The sequence below is a fragment of the Triturus cristatus genome, chromosome 1_2 (assembly GCF_964204655.1).
Source record: "Triturus cristatus chromosome 1_2, aTriCri1.1, whole genome shotgun sequence".
In the NCBI taxonomy this organism is placed as follows: Eukaryota; Metazoa; Chordata; class Amphibia; order Caudata; family Salamandridae; genus Triturus; species Triturus cristatus.
The window spans coordinates 903,368,176-903,386,020 of NC_140580.1; the positions used below are offsets into that span (position 1 = coordinate 903,368,176).

The following is a 17,845-nucleotide window of genomic DNA, read 5'->3' on the forward strand; positions in this document are numbered from 1 at the left end:
TGGTTGTTACAGGAGTCGTGGTTGAAAGCCTCATGGGAAATGAAGATTTTTACTAATGTTACTGTGTTTTCATTGGCTGCTGTGAGTCAGTAAAGAAATTGGGACAGCATAATCTGAAGCCTCCGGTCCTGCCATAGAATTATGCCGCACGGTCGCATCACCTCGAGCGGCCTAGTTCCGTAATAGGCAACTTTGATACTGACCAAGAGATAGTATACTCCGGTCTCAAAAGAATATATATGAAATCTAACTGTGCCAGTGCACTTAGTTACAAATAGCAAGTGCAAGTCACTTACGTGAGGATAACAGCGGTCCAGTCAGATACTCATAGATGGTAAAGACAGCCACAAGAACGATTTAAAAATGGTGACACTACGCGATGACATCATCGCGTACAGTCACGTTCTGTGAGAAACGACTGGAACGTTAACCACAAATTCGTATACTCTAGTTGATAAAATAGACAAGAAGCAATAAAAAGATACATAGTTATTGAAAACAGTTACATCCATAAAAAGCAAATGAAGCGCTAACCAAGGATTAATGTGCTCTTGTCAATACAGGAAATAAGCCAGGTGCAACCTGTGCCTATGTCAGATGAGCTACAAAAAAGATGTTTTGGAAACTCGCGATAGTCACAGTAATGCAAATGAACTGCTGAACGGGACCAAGTCAGTGAAGCGAAATATCCAACAACTTCACAGAAGGAGATCTACAATATACCAAGAACATATAACTGCAATTGTGCACTGATATATATGTATGATTTTGCAAAACACATGAATGTAACACTAGTGTAACAGTGGACAAAGCCAAATGAATGAAGTGAAATAGTGATCAATTTCACAAAAAGGAGTCTACAGTGTAGCATGAACAAGAGGGTACAGATATCCACTAATATATATATATATATATATATATATATATATATATATATATATATATATATATATATATATATATATATATATATATATATATATATATATATATATATATATATATATATATATATATATATTATTACTACCAAAATCATGAATATAAATGATAATGTTAAATCTATCTCATCACTAGAAGGAAGTGAGTAAAGAATACCACAGAGAGGATTGCTATATAATTTAAGACAATAAACTGGATCCCTTGACATTGTAATGTCATGATATAACACTTGATGTATCTGGCAAAGGACGTCTTGGGCACACAATGATCAGGTGGATATAAATCCAAGTGCGGCTATTCCCCTGGTCTGGAACAGGTATTCAATATCAATCCACGTAAAGAATGATAATTAGGAATTGTACCGTATTGCATTCTCCCATGGTATTTTGTTGTAGAGTCCACGCTTATGAGTGTCAAAGACAAAAATCCAGAATACATCTCTTTTCTTACTGATGTCCCTGCCAATTAGGTTCCCAGGGCCTGTGTTCTTTCCCAAACCTGTACCTTTGTAACCACAATTGGCACATCTCTGGCCACAGTTAAGCCCCTTATAAAAGGTACTATGGGTACCAAGGGCACTGTGACCAGGGAAGACCTCTAAGGGCTGCGCACCTATTGTGCCATCCTTAGAGACCTCACCATGACCCGACAGATCAACGCCGTGGCATCCACCTGTTTCTACACCCTCCGCATCCAAGCAAAGCCATAAAGAGTATATAGTCTGGGAGTTGTTCCTTACGAACTCCACAGCTCCATAACGACTTTGCTAAAACCTGGCATTTTTGGTAGCAAACTTCTCAATGCTTTAAACCCACACTGAAGCCAGTGTGGGATGTAATGTAAAATGCACTCAGAGAGCATCTTAGAGATACCCCCTGAAAAACGACCAACCCTGGTATGGTTCTTGAATGGCTACCAGTCAGGTTTCTGGACCCCTGGGTAGAGAGACTCCGCTCTGTGGGTCCAGAGACAAAGACCATCCTGGGCAAAGGTGTCATGCCTCCTCCCCAGGATAGGCTGGGCCCACGAAGGGCAAGCTTCAAAGGCCTGCCACCTTTGAAATGCTGTCCCTGCCTTTTGCTGTCCCCAGCAGCTGGCTCCCATCAGTTCTGCCCTCACTTTGGGTGGGAGAATTGGCAGGAAGCTAAGCTAGAAAGAGATGTGTGGCCACATGTAGGAAGCTGGCTCTATATATACTATACGAAAATGAGGTATAGTGTGCACAGAGTCCAGTGGAACCCCAAAGGTAGATAGCACCTTAATCTCTATTTGTAGTAGTGAATGCGAGCAGTAAGGCTTTATCAGAGGGTAGTGTTAAGCATTTGTTGTACACACTTAGGCAACAAATGATGTCACACACTCAAAGACTGAACTCAGATCAATTTGTTTGTTTCAAAAATATTATTTCGCTATTTTATTTCTAGAACTAAGCCAAGCCTGGTGCAGGTAAGTAAAATAAATGCTTTGCAAAATCTTATGCAGTGTTTTACAGTTGAATGCAGGTTCAAATTCAGTATGTTGAATTACAGGCAAGTCAACAGTTAAGAATTACGTTTAAGTTACTTTCCAGATTACTATGTACATTACTTTTGAGATTACTTTTCACATTACTTGTGCTAATCAGTGTGATATGCCTAGATATCACACTGAGACCTCTCCTAGACAAAAGGTAAGTAATTCAGTTTTAGTACATAGTCAGTTTTTTCAATGTTCCATACAAACCAACTCCACACAAAACATTTTCAAGGAAAAAACAGCCAATGTATTCTGATGGAAAAAAATTAAGTTAACGGTTTGCAGGTAAGTACTTGTTTGTGGGAGTTGGTATTCTGGGGTTAGAACCAGGGTTCCCCCAGGGTTGAAGATGCACTCTCAGCACACCCTCAGCGGCACTAGGGTGGCCGGGTGCAGAGTGCTGAGGCCCAATGTAATCCAATAGGGGATATGGGCCTCCGGTTGTTGGCTGCCCATGAGCAGGCCACAAGATTGTGGGAGCAAAGCTCCTGGTGTTAGGCTCAGGGCAAAGGGGGATCCGAGTTTGTACCCAAAGTACAAACGCAACGATTCATGGGCGGTTGGTTGCAGGGTGCTGTTTTGGTGTCGGGTGCCCTGTTGTTTTAAATGGGAGTTGCCGGTTTTGGATTTTGGCTGCAAGCTCGGTCCAGGAAGACGTCCGGGTGGAACCAACAGCAGGGCAGGTAAGTTGGAGGGCTCGGGGACGTAGGTGCACCTCATGTTCTTTTCTCCAGGACGCAGGGCGGCTGGATGCAGGGGTGTCTTTTGAGGTTGGATTTCACCTTAGGGGGCCACTCGCGGTTGGGGAAGTCTCTGTGCAGAGGCTGCAGGTGACGTCGGGGAGTCATGGAGGGGTCAACCAATGGTATACTCGGTCTACAGTGCGCTGGGGGACATCGCTGGGACAGGTGGACCACCCGGATTCGGGCCATAGGCGTCAGGTGCATTGGTGGTTCTAGGCGTCGGGTTTCTTTGTGCTCAGCAGACTCAGAGTCTTTCTTTGTGATTCTTTTGAACAGAGCTGCTGTTCACAGGAGATTCGGTCTTTGTTGAAGGCAGTCAGTCCTCTCAAGGTTCTGGAGGTCACTGGCTGCAGGACAAGGCGACTTTCGGCACAGGATCTCTGGAAACTGCAGACCAGCCAGTAGGGCTGGGGCCAAGCCAGTTCTTCTCTGCAGTCTCCTCTGCTGGGCGTATTCTTTCGTCCTTCTTCTTCTTCTTAGGTTGCGGGAATCTGTCTTCTTGGTTCAGGGCTTCCCTCTAAATACTGTATTTAGGGGGCGTTTCAGGGGTCTCGAGGTCACTGGGCTACTGACCTTAGGGTGACTACACCCTTGGTGTGCTCAACCCATTTGTTGGAGTGTACACAATCCCTAACCCTGATTGGAGAGTGCCTGCCATCTGCAAGATGGCGGGCACTGAAGTGTGGGCTTCACCTCGCCTCCCCCACCTGAGGGGTGGAGTTGGCAGAGGTGGACACTCCTTCCGGGCTGTGCTAATTTTTCCTGCCTGTCTTCCTGCCGAAAAGGAGGGGAGACAGGAAGGGCTCCTTCTCCTGATAGCAGGAGAGGCTGGGGGGTTGTGTTACAAATGCGGCAAGGCCTATGAAGCTCCCATGCCACAGATGGCTCTTCCTAGCCTGGGGGAGGTGTACCCACCTCCGCCCAGGAAAGGCTTTGTTTCTGGGCTCAGGGAGCGATGACTCCCACCCCAGGGGTCCAGAAACATGTCTCGTGGTGGCAGGCTGGTGTGTACCAGTCAGAGAACCCATTAGAGGCTGGTCGTTTTTCAGGGGGCATCTCTAAGATGCCCACTGAGTGCATTTTTCATTCAATCCAACACTGGCATCAGTGTGGGTTTAATGTGCTGAGACGTTCGATACTAAACTTCCCAGTTTTCAGTAAAGCCATTATGATGCTGTGGAGTTTGTAATGACAAACTACGAGCAACATATACTCTTAATGGCATTACTGCACTTACAATGTTTAGGAATTGGTCTAGACACTGTAGGGGTACAGGGATTATGCACCTGTACCCTCACCACTGGTATAGTGCACCCAGCTAGAGGGGTGGCTGACCTATGCCAGGGCAGTAGGTTGAAGGCATGACACACAGGTATGTGTGCCATGTCGACTCTTCACTTTGTTCTGCACCAAAACATGCAGCCTGTAATAGCAGTGTGTGTGTTTAAAGATAAAGGGCCTCTAAGGGTGGCACAATAACTGCTGTAGCCCTTGTAGGCTTTCCCTGGCCACAGTGCCCTTGATACCGATGGTGCCAATTGGGGGACAAGGTCTGAGTTTGGTAGAGAACACAGGCCCTGGGTCCTGATTGGCAGGGACCCAGGGCACATCAAGTCAAAGTTCATCAGTAGTCTGGCAAAAAGTGGGGGGTTACAGAAACCCAGCTTCCTACACCACCTTTGCCAACCCCACCCCTCAGGTAGGGGAGGCGAGGTGAAGCACATATCTCAGTCCACTCCATCTTGAGGACGAGGGGACCCAGCCAATTAGGGAGAGGCTCATACCCCCTCCCAATGGAGGGTGGCATAATAGAGGGTGCACCCACCCCAAGGAAGGGACACATTGGTCCCGACTTGCACAATCCTTTTAATGCCCCTAAATTTAGTATTTAGGGGCAACCCTGAACCTCGCCTCCACAGATTCGAGGAACAAAGAAGAAGGACCGAAGAGCTGTGCTGAACCAGGAAGAAGAGGACCCCTACTGCTTTGGCCCCAGCCCGCCGGCCTGTCCCGCCTACAGCGAGAACCCCGGCGAGTCCAGCAGCCAGCACTCCCCAGAACCCAGAGGACCTGCCCTGCACTGACCTAACAGACTCTGTCTCCCGTGAGCACCGGATTTCCTCAAGCCAAGACTCACCCACAGGAACCACATCCAGGCGGCTCCGCATTCTGCTCCACTCTGCACCTGATGCCTTTGGCCCAAGTTCAAGAGGCCCAACATCACAAGGAGGTCTCCTCAGTGATCCTGACCTGGGATATGGTGCTCTCCGACCTCCCTCAAGCTTCAAGACAACGCCTGCAGCCTCAACCAGAAGGGTCCCCCCCCCCGACCACGACCAGAGCTGGTAAGAAGAACCTGATGCCAAAAGACACCCCTGTACCTGATGCCCCACGGCCTTGGGCGGCCCAACCGACGGTGTCCAGGCATCCCCTAAGAACCCAACTTACATTTCCAGTCAGTGGTCATCTTCAGGAAGTCCCCCTGCCCGAGCTTGCAACATCTTTACCGAACCGAAGGTCTCCAATGGCATCCACAGGGTCCCCGACATCTTTTTGGCACCCTGCACCCGCCCGCACCTGTGCTGCTGGTGGAACAGCTCCTGTGCTGATTGTTGGCCCCTGCAGTGCTGACCTTGACTGGACTCTGTGCACACTATACCTTACTTTGGTATAGTATATCCCGAGCCAGCTTCCTACAATCTCATATTACATCATCGATGACATCACTGATGACATCATACAAGCTACTACTTTTAAAATGACTATATATCCCTATACATCATTTTAGAAAACAAAGTAGGTAGTAAAGGTCCCACATAAATATACAACATAGATTGACTATATGTACATGTGTACAGATAGGAAATTGAAATATATTTGTAGATTTATATTGCGCAGATTATCACCCACAAGGGTATCCAGGTGCTGCCCATGGGCACGGGGTGATTACGTGATTTGCCCAGAAACTCAGGATGTTGAGTCGATGTTGAGACTTAAACCCGGATCCCCTGCTCCTGAGTTGGCCGCTCTGGCCGCTGCACCATAGAGTAGGATTAGAGGCACTTCTGATTCACTATGGTAAATGTTATATTGTGCACAGTTTAACTATCAGTTAACTTTCAAGTGCAAATAGTACTTCATTTAAACAAGGTAAGACTGAGCGCAACTACTGTGAGTCGCAGATGTATGCTACAAATAGGTTGAGGCTTAAATCAAAGTCCTGTTGCCAATATATGTGAGAAAAACTAAAGCTTCGCCTTATAATACATTATTCACCGATGGATTTCTGTGCACATGCTCTTGTTAAGGAATTGTCAGGCAGTGTTATTGACGATTTCTATGTAAACTGGAGATTCATATATAAAGTGAAAATTCTGAGCCATTATGCACTGTTGAAGAACGTATAATGTATGAGTGACTCACTTAAAAACAGCTCAAGTTTCAGTATGACTGTAAGCGGTGTCCTAATGGTGTACACCATTCTGCTGATTTCTGGAATATTTGCAGGGTATTTTTTTAAGCTACAAAGGTTTTGTGCATAGGACCTGGTTGTGCATCCCTTATCAGTGGCTAATGTGTAGATGTGGAGCAGTTGACTTAGACTTAAAATTCTATGCCATATGAAGTATTTTAACAGGTACATTTTATTAAGGTAAATAATTACCAAACACTCTTTCGAACGGTATTCCATGTTTAATAAATTTGCTGATCACATTAATGTCTACAGAGACAACCGTGCAGTTCACAAAATTAGCTTACACTTGCGAGTACTGTACATATATAAGTTTACTCTTAAATAAATTGCTGATCGGATTAATATCTACTGAAACATCATGTTTTTTAAGCATCTGAAATCCAGTATAAATAGCATGTTCTGCATTTGTGAAAGGTTACAACCCTTAGCACTATAGAGGTTTTAGAAAATCGGGTCTAGACGCACCTTTCTGTACTTTCCAGTATGAAAAGCGTACAACAAACTGTCACATTAATTGGATGATCCCATCATGAAGTCATTTGAGATGTCATCAGAGAGGATGTGGCCTAACGGCTTGGGAGGTCGACCATAAATCTGGGGGACCCGGTTCTTTTCTCGGGAACAACGCTCAACATCCTATGATTCTGGGCAAATCACTTAATCTCCCCGTGCCTAACAAAAATGAGTGTGTCCTTATGTAACGCAACTAGTGCTCATGTGAAGTGCTCTGATACCTCATTCCTTCAGGACAAGTTCTGGCTATATAAAAATGTAATTTAACACTTCACAAGTGATGTAATATGCGTGGTCGTAATCAGTGCATGGCAGGGGCGCAAGTTATAGTTATTTCACTAAAGTATAACTGATAAATTTCAGTGTTTGTTTTTATAAAATGGTAGTTTTTACACCATTTTAACACCTGACTATGTGCTATTACCCTCTGACCCATGCCACTGTACGCCACTCCAGTCTACACCAGTCCATTACACGCCACTCCACTATACGCTACTCTACTATACACTATTACTCTCTACGCTACTCCACTGTACAAAACTCTGCTCTACGCCACTCCAGTCTACGCTACTACGCTATAACACTGTACACAACTCCACTCTACGCATTTATAGTGTACACCACTCCACTGTATGCCATGCCACGCCACTATATGCTATTCCACTCTATGCCATACCACTGTATGCCACTCCATTCTATGCTATACCATTGTATGGTACTCCATTGTATGCAACTTCACTCTACACCACTCCACTGTATGGCACTCCACTCTATGCCACTTCATTCTACAATATTCGATTGGACCCCACTCCAATGTATGCCACTCCACTGTATGCTATTACACTCTACTCCACACCACTGTATGCTATTCCAATCTACACCACTCCAATATACACCACTCCAGTGTACACTACTCCACTGTACACTATGACACTCTATGTCACTCCACCCAACTCTATCACCCTGTACACATCTACATTCTACGTCAGTTCCTACGCTATCATACTGTATGGAAATCCACTTTATGCCTTTGCAGTGTATGCTATTCCACTGTATGCCACTCTGCTATACACTACTCCAGTATATGCTATTCCACTGTCCACCACTCCATTGTATGCTTCTCCACTTTACGCCATTCCAGTGTATACCACTCCACTCTACCCCACTCCATTCTACACTATTCCATTGGACACCACTCCACTGTGTGGTAATACACTCTACCCCATTCCAGTGTACGCCTCGCCAGTCTACACTGTACGCTACTCCACTACATGCTACTCGACTTAATGCTACTACACTTTTTGCTACTACACTATAGGCTATTACACTGTACGCCACTCCACTGTACACCACTTCAGTCTACGCTACTCCACTCTATGCCACTCCAGTGTAGTCTCCACTCTATATAACTCCACTCCACCAAACTCTACTGCACTCTATGCCACTCTACTAGACTCTACTCCACTCTGTCCCCATACACTCCACTATCCAGTGGTATAGCTGGGGTGGGGGCGGACTGCCCCAGGCGGCATGGGTTTTGGGGTCCGCCGCTGGTCCCTCCTCCCCCCGCTCTTGCCTGCGGGTGTCATGGCCACATGAATCGGCAGCATCCCCCTAAGCCCCCGCTATTCACTGCTACCGTCACAGCCGCATGAATCGCCACCCCCCTACTTTTCAATCAGGCTGCCGCGGGCGGCAAACGCAGGGGCCACCACGTGCGGCCTAAGGCCTAGCTACGCCACTGTCTACAACACTCTGCTACACTGTATGTCGCTCTCCGACACTTTTCTCCTGTCTATACCCCTTCACTTCACTTCATTGTACAATACTGTACTATACTGTATGGTAAAGTACAACACTCTACTCCACTCTATGATACTCTAGTCAAGTATTAGACAATGTACGCAACTCTTTCTATGCCACTTCACCGCACTTTACTCGACTCCACTCTGACACAGTACTCTACTACTTCACTGTACACCACTTTACGCCACAATGCCGGTTTATTTTATAACAATGTATGCCAATCCACTGTACCACAGTCTACAACACTGTGCTGTACTGTACACCACTCCAATCTACAAAAATCAACTAGACTGCATGACACTCTAGTGTAGTCTATATCACTTTCCAGTACTGAATGACACCCCACTACATTCTACTGTTCAAAACGGTACTTCAATTTATGACACTTTACACGACTGTATGCAACGCCACTCCACTCTACTGCACTCCATGCTACTATAGTCTACGACACGCCACATCACTGTATTACACTTTACTCCACTCTACACTAGCACGCTCCAGTGTACTCCACTCCACTCTCCTATACTTCACTCTATTACACTTTATCCCACTCTATGCCACTGTACTATACTCTGCTCTCTGCAGCACCACAGTCCAACACTCTACAATACTGTACTGCACCCCTTAGCACTCTACTCCAGTGTATGCCCATCCACTCTACACCGCTCTACTACACTTTATAACACTCAATGACACAACACCCAACTTCTCTCTGCGATACACCACACCAGTATTTGACACGACACTCCACTCTGCGACACTCCACTTGACGATACTCCACTGTATGACACTCTACTTCACCCAACTCCACTCTAAAATGCTCTACTCTGACAGTCTACGACACCCTACTTTACTGTTTGATACGCCATTCCACTGTACAACTCGCTGCTCCGGTCTACAATATTTGACTCCGCTGTATGAAACACTATGCCATTACTTTATATAACACTTTACTACACTGTATGATACGCTACTACACTCTACTCTACTCCACTTGATTCCAATGTACAATACTCCAGTCTATGACGATAGACTTTAAAACACTTTCCTCTCCTCCACTGTACTGTACGACACTCCACATAACAACTCTCCATGTGCGACTCTGGACTTTACAATTTCAAACACATTTTTATTTACAAAAAGTTTTTTAAAAGTTGAAATTCAATGAAAAAAACAAAGGTTAAAGCTTGGTTATAGTTGGGTAAACCTATTGGCCCTATACAAACCAAGATTAAACTACACAAACTTTAAAAATTCTAAAGTTATAGTTATAACTTTTATTCAAAATTCATCCACCCCTTCAGATCTTTATAAGAAGCGGACCTCGTTTCAGCTTGCTAACCACCAATACAACAAGGGGAACCCCTGCAACGTAAATAGAGGTAGAGACTCAGGGGAAAGATACAGAATAAATACTGAAGGAATAGTACTCTACCTGTTTCTTCCAAAACGTACAATGTATCATTAATATACTGACACTAAAACTAAGCCTAAACATGAAACTTCAAACACTTTCAATGCACTAAAACCCTCTAAAATTGTTTTTGTCTTATGAAAAAGAATATGTATTGAATACTTTTGTCTGAAAATTAATTATAGTGAAAAATAATTAATACATTTTTTTGTAAATCAACTTTTGTTCGTGCATTGAAAGTGTTTGAAGTTTCATGTTTAGGCTTAGTTTTAGTGTCAGTATATTAATGATACATTGTACGTTTTGGAAGAAACAGGTAGAGTACTATTCCTTCAGTATTTATTCAGCTTGCTAACCAGACAGCACCAACTATATCTCACCACTCTACCATGAGTCTGAGTTGAAGGATAGGTTGCAGTCATAATAAAGACATCTGAATTACTCTGGATTATAAATACAGTAGCGGGTGAGAGTTGGGGCTGTACAAAGAAAAGGTTTTCAGGTTGAGATAGTGTGGGTGCAGGGACTTATTTGTAATATAAGGGTTTTTTTCTTCTCTGAAATGATGGTAAATGTAATTGCCTACGTTTCAGCAGGACCAGTGGGTGTAAAATAAAAAGTTAATAGAACTCGGCAAAGCTTACGACAGACAGCAGACTATTCCCATCGTAAGATAAAAGATAGTGCTGGAGACCGGACGGAATTGGCCTTGGTACTGCAGGCAGGGATGGGACAGACAGTAGCAAACTATTGGTCCTTATTGGTCTTCAGTATCACTGTATCCATGAATAATGATCAGTGATTGACCAGCTACTGTGTTGGGACCTGAAGGCGGTTTTACGTTCTATTTTTAGGACTGAAACCCACGGCTTTAACAAGTATATCCTCTTGTCTTCTTCCTCCACAGCTCCCTGAGGTCCCTGATCCCGAAATAACAGACCCCCGGGAAACCTGGATGAGCTTCGTCCACCGCCCGGACGATGGGAACAACTCTAAAAAAAAATGCAAAGGCAAAGACAAGAAATTAGTAAGTTATGACTGTGCAGTGAGTGAGGGTGTGTGCATGTGCGTGCATGTGTGTATCTGTGCGTGCTTTCGAGATTTCAAACCCATCATTCACAGGATAACACTGAGCAACCAAAGTAAAGCCTTCAACAGTTGCTAGTAGGAGAAATACCATATGCATTATGTATGTGAGAGATTTAGTGCAAACCTAGCTATAAAGCACTAAATCGAAAGAGACATCTTATGACGGCACAAAAGGGATATTCAAGGCAGCTAAATGCTGGCAATGGGGTATTAATAGGCACTGGAAAGGATACAGTAGGGGGGTTGCAATGGGGAGGGAGAGGTTAATGGTAGTGCTAGGATAGAGTGGTGAGGATGAAAGGGAGGCAGTGGGAAGGTGGCTTAGTAGTAATCCTTGTGCACAATAGGTGGAAGGAGGAGAAGTGGGATACGTGATAGGAGGAAGATTCTCAGACCAATGGTTTAATGAGACTGGTTCAAAAAGCCAATGGTTGATTGGGACACACCCACTACCCACTCTTTGCATATTGTTAGCAATTGGTCAGTTTGACAGCTGCATTTTCCAACAAACGACACTATAAACCCTTCTCGTATAAACTTTTTAACAAAAAATAGTTCAGCAACAGTGCTACATACAATTCTGATTTTGAAACCTGATGCTTGACCTGTAGGCTGTCACAGTGCAGTGACAAAAGCATTTATGGTGTTCAGTGGCAGAGGGCCTCAAGCAAGGAACAGCACTGGCAGTGTTTGGCAGACTGTGATAGCGCAGTAACAAGGGGCCTTCAAACTGCACAACAAAGAGTGCCTGCAAGTTGTGAGAATGCATTGACAGAGGGCATGCACACTGTAAGCACTGTCAGCCCCGCAGGTTTTGACACTGCATTAATCATTGGCCTTTAGGTTGAAATAATTCCTTTTGGCTCAGGCACTGTAATACCAGCAGGCCTTCCAGTTGTAACACTGCAGCCTGTATGCAGTATCTGTGCAGGCGGAGAAGGCCCTTATAGTGTGAGAGTGCAGACTTCCGGGATGTATGAATGCAATGACAAAAGGGCTGTGGAAAGCGGTCACCGACAGCTGTCTGCAGACTCTGACAGTGCCATAACAGTGGCCTGTAGTTTGAATTACCTAGTTCGTTCAGAGAGAGCCCGTAGATTGTGAGTATGCAGTGATGGTTGGTCTTTAAGCAGTAACAGTGGAGTGACAAAGGACCTTCATGCTGTGGCAGCGAAGTAACAGAGGCCTGCAGGCTAAGAGAATGTTCATACTGGTGGGGGGTGTTGACTATAGCTTATGACAGTAGAGTGACAGATGGCCTGTATGCTGTGAAAGTGCAGAGACAGAGCATTCTGTTTGCAGTTGTTGGCTGGTCCTTGGATTTGATTCTTATGCTTTCTTTTGGCTGCTCTCTAAGCGTGGCCTGATAGGACCCCCAGGCCCTCCCGGGCCCCAGGGACCCCCTGGACCTCCAGGAGCAGAAGTTACTCAGGATGTGCTGCTGCAGGAGTTCAAAGAGATGATAAAAGGTAAGAAAGCATCATCCTTCCTCTTTCTCCTGCTCCAATGAATAGAAGCCACTGTAGTTATACAGTAAGCCCAAGAACTGCCAGACTCCCCTTCTGTAAGAATAGGAGTTTCATCAACTTGTTCTCAAGCTTCTAAGAAACTAAACTGTGCCCTAAAGTGTCTTCATTGAAGGTCAAGATTAGGCCTGGGCGGAGTTTCGCTACACAGAACTCCACGAAGTGACCAAACATCTCTGGCATGCTATGCGGAGTTCCGCAAGTGGCGGAGTGCGTTAGGTCACGATGTTCGCGCTTATTTTTAGCACTGGGTTATTTGTCCCACGCTGGAAAATCAGCACGAACAGCACCATACGCAGCATGGGAGGACGCTGAGGTAGCTTCCTCAACACGAACGGATGGTTTCTTAACGCGGGAGGTCACGCCCATACGCGACCGCCCGCGTTGAGAAATCTAGCTGAGAAGTGGTCTAGCGCTGGATTTTCCTCGCTCACGCTCGCCAATTTAACGTTGGCGAGTGAGGAAAAAACTCCGCTCTGCAAGTTTTTGGAACTCCGTGTGCTCCGTGGAGCGCAGAGTGAGGAAAACTCCACAAATCTCGTATTTTAAACTTTTGTTGGACGTCATTCAGGGGTCAGACGCCGGATGTTGCAACTGCGACCCCTGGCTTGTCCCTTGCTACCCCTGACACTGCCCTTGTAACTTCTGGTCCCTGGGGTCTAAAAGCCAGTGATAAAAAGCGGTTCCTGTTGTAATTTTCCATTTAGCTCTTTTATAATGAAACTGCCTGTGGCTGGACTGGAAACAGAATAAAAACGAGCAGTTGGAAACTGCTACAGTTTATCCGATCAGTTTGCAGCCCACTTCTGTCGCTCCCTGGGGCCCCAAGCGTGAGCAGGCTTCTCTTGGGCTGTTACAATGGGTATTATTTGCAACATTTGACAAAGTATGCCATCTCCAAACCTTAGAGCATTATAGGCGTGGCCATGTTGAAAGGTTTGTGTTTCAGTCAGTAAGGGGCTCTGTGTGGGGAAAACATTATTTAAAAAAATGTTCGTATCATTGCAGCTCTCTACATTTGGTCTACTAATTAACTGCATCAATTATGAAAATGTATTGCAGTAATTCACTTCACAGTTCAAACCTGTGAGAAACTCAAGAGATGGCTGGACTGGAGTCAAGTTGTCCTTCAAATGCTGAAACTGCAACTGCTTTATATGCCTCCCAGGCCACACCACCTTTTCTGTGTAGATTATGCACAGGAAAGAATGGGGTCTTCTGATTTTGCACAGCCGGATATAGGTATGATTTTGCATAGCCCAGTAATGGCCTCAGAGCGTTTGACTTGCTGGATTGTTCAACGATGGCAGGGCACCACGTGTCAATCCTGGGATTTCATAGAAATAAAATGTGCACAAGGGATTTGTAGTCCTGGCTTGCTTTAGCAAGGCCAATTGCACAAGCACACCCAATGATTTGGAAAAGAAAACCCAAGAGGGCTGGCAAAGTGCTGAAGTATTGCTAATTTACAATATATGTCCCAGGTTCTACACTACGTGAGACTGCACTGGGCCTTTGAGACAAAAAAAATGTGCATGCAGAATATTGCACTTGACATCTGAGGCTGTAAACAATATATGGGGGGATGCACTTAAAGCATTGAAGGCTAAACCAGTGCTGTATTTGAGCCGGTGGTTTCCGATGCCCGGCACTGGCACTTAATTGTCAACACCAGGGCTTGTGACAGTCTGAAACAAGGTGGTGCTGTCTGGATAATTTCGAGATGACCACAACAGTTGATTAGTAATTCAGTATACATTATAAATGAATCTTACCTGCTGCCCAAAGCATTCCTATAGCTTTCGGGCCTGAAATAGTCTGAATTGTCACGCTTCGAGAAGTGTGATGGTTAGTAGGTGTGTTGTCACTATTATAGGCAGCATAGCAGGGGCAATGTGTGCTGCAAGCTGCAGTGGCTTCCTGACAGAGCCCTGGCACTTCTTTGTTTACAAATTAGGCACTGGGCTAAATCCATACACAAATAGGTTGTCATTTGTGATTCAGGCTATATTTGCACATGTGGTGCCAGCACTCAGCAGTCAAGTACATGCTTATTTATGGTAAGAATGCACAGACATTTGCTGCTATACCTAACCATCATGAGCATGTGAAGGGACTATGTAGCTATACTGTAACTATTAAGGTGCTTATAAATTTCCTAAGGTGACTACCGCCTTCCAAGTCATTATGGACAATATGATCTCCTAATGCATTTTGGGTGTTGTAGCCTTGCTTCGCTTCCATTGAACTAATTAGATTAGCACATATGAAAACAATGATTTGTAGGTAAAAGGTTCTGGACTGGAGACAGTGTTCTTAGTGACCTGGATTGATTTAGTCATCCTAGAGACTGCACATGGCATATGCAGCTACACTTGATATCATCAGACTATAACTCAGGATATGTTGGCGGTGGTTGACCATATGATGTTCATGCATGGCTATTTAAGGGTCGCTTGGGCATTTGGGGTATGCTTGTGCATTTTAGTGTCTACTTGCTTATGACTATGTTAAGCATAAGATTGTTGAATCTGTGTAGATGACAGCTGAGCCCTGGCATATCAAGTCTGTGCTCCTAGTCTTTTATAGAAGCACACTAGTTAATATATGTTGTAATATGTAGTACGTAACAAAACATAAGACAATAATCAGCTTTAGTAGTGGTTTCTGTTGTTATTAATCCTGTACTTGCTAGTTTTACTTTAATAATGTCACTTTCCGTGACATAATTTTTTATTGCGAGGTCATCGGACGTCAAAGATCATTTGATGTTGCTTCATGTCAAGTGATGCTTAAGTGATGTCACTTCTGCCACCCCCTGGATTTTGGGGAACTGACGTGAAAAAGGGGCCGAGTGTGGTGGCTGCAGGAACAGCCCCACTGCCAAGGAAACGCTGCAATCAGCCCTCTCTGTAGGCGACGACTGCCTGGTTTCTTAAGGGCCTCGTGCTTTCCCTTCTCTTATGCCAGAAGTGTCCGGGTTGCAGTCAGCGAGCAGTATCTGTTCTGTCTCCATGCTGCCAGCCAAGGCTGGAAGCCCAGAGTGGCAGCGGAAAGACAGTTTCCCGGAGCAAGAAGTCCTGTGGGACTTAGAAAGAGAAGGGGTGATGTAAACCCTCGCCCGCCTGAGGTGAAGAGAGAACATTTTGTGCATCTTCAAAGGGGCAACATTTTCCGACAATGCCAGATTGCACAGGTGAACATTAAAAATGTGCACCCACCCCAATTTTAGATTCCAGTAAACTGCATAATTTCATTATGTCAGGTTGGGTATTAAGTCGCTTGTTTGATAATGTTGTTTGGGTCTTCAAGTAAGGGTGAGTGAAGATTTTTTTTCTCCTGTGAAATTGGGTGAGAAACACCTCCAGCAAAGAAAATAAAAGTTTCTGACTTTGCTGCGGCAAAGTTCACCCTGCCTGTGGTCAACACACTTGGCTGATGTCCAGCTGCAGGCTGTCTCCCAATTGGAAATAGCCATTGAGGGTACGGCAATAGACAGGCAGGGGCAGAGTGTAAGGTAGGGCCTGAGATCTAAGGATGACAAAGATAATAGGGAAGCTTGTAGAATTGCACTTGGCTTTGCCCGGAGGAGGGTGATGACCTGTAATGGTGAGAGATCTAGGGAACAGCTGTCGAGAGCAGTAATCTACCAGCTGCATCTCATGGCAGAGGGAATGGTTTCAAACTAATACAAAGGTTTCTTTTTAGGTCACAAATTTAAATTTCCAACAAGCGGAGTGGAGCTACAATTCGCTTCCTTTGCAACTTTGCACACTACTGTTTTAAGTTTCAGATAGTCCCTTAGTTTGATATCTGCTGTTGCTTAGAGAATTATGATATCAACTAGTTACCCCTTTCAAGTATAGCTCATCAGGATAGCGCTAGATGGCCTCTTTTTCGCACAATTCCCTACACAAAGTCACTAGACTTCAATATGGGCTCCCTAGCACCTTCATTTAAGACATGCACTGCTTGAAAAGCTCGGAGTCCTACTTACAACTAAACCTTCTTCACAAAATAAAGGGATACCTAATACAAACTGCCTTCTCCGTCAGAGTATAAGGCTTTGCCCTCTTTCACCTCCATGGTACATGCTCTATTATCCGCTCAGCTATTCTTTCCTCAGCCCCTTTTCACAAGTGCTAAAATACCACGGCACAATAGAAAAACAGCTTCTATCTTAATTAACTTTTGCTGTATTCCACTTCCATTTTTTGTCCCCTTCAAGCCTACTTGTGTCATCAACAAGGTCAATCCCAAACAAAAACCAACCTACGTCATTGTGAAACTCATTGTATCAGACTGAAGTCTCACTACAAGAAGTAAATCTCACTCATCCAGAGATACAATGCAAAACAAAAAAGAAAAAAACATCCGAGAAATCTTCTGGGCCCCAAAACTATGAAACTCCCTCTAGCCAACCCTCAAACTCCTCCCTCATCTTCCCCTGAAAAGAGTTACTCTCCTCTCCTCATCCCACAGTGCCTCTCAGCAAAGTCACAAATTTAGTAACTCACTCCTCTCATCCAGTCTTACTTCCACCTGCTCTAATAGCTCTACCCTTCCACCTCTATGATTGCTCAAGTACCGTGTGAGCTCTTCATGTGATCACAAATGTTTTCCCATTGGTTCTATGCAATAACAAACATAACAGAAATACATAAAATAATACCCTGTTAACAGTGTGCTTGTCAGATTTAGGTAATTTACCCTGTTGTTGTTGATATTTGGGCCATTTACCCTGTTGCTGTTGTTGACTCTATTTAATTACAAGTATGGCTGTGGGCAACGACAGTTCCACAAACAAAGTTTTCCAGAATGC

The 17,845-nt window shown here is 44.7% G+C and overlaps 1 protein-coding gene across 1 annotated transcript in view; it reads left to right on the top strand.

Moving 5' to 3' along the window:
• The window catches only part of C1QTNF12 (C1q and TNF related 12), a 154,933-nt gene that overhangs the window by 76,963 nt on the left and 60,125 nt on the right, over nt 1-17,845 (top strand). The window contains exons 2-3 of the mRNA XM_085609620.1: nt 11,316-11,435; nt 12,855-12,966. Coding sequence (XP_085465746.1) covers nt 11,316-11,435; nt 12,855-12,966 — 232 coding nt within the window. The remainder of the gene's footprint in view (nt 1-11,315; nt 11,436-12,854; nt 12,967-17,845) is intronic.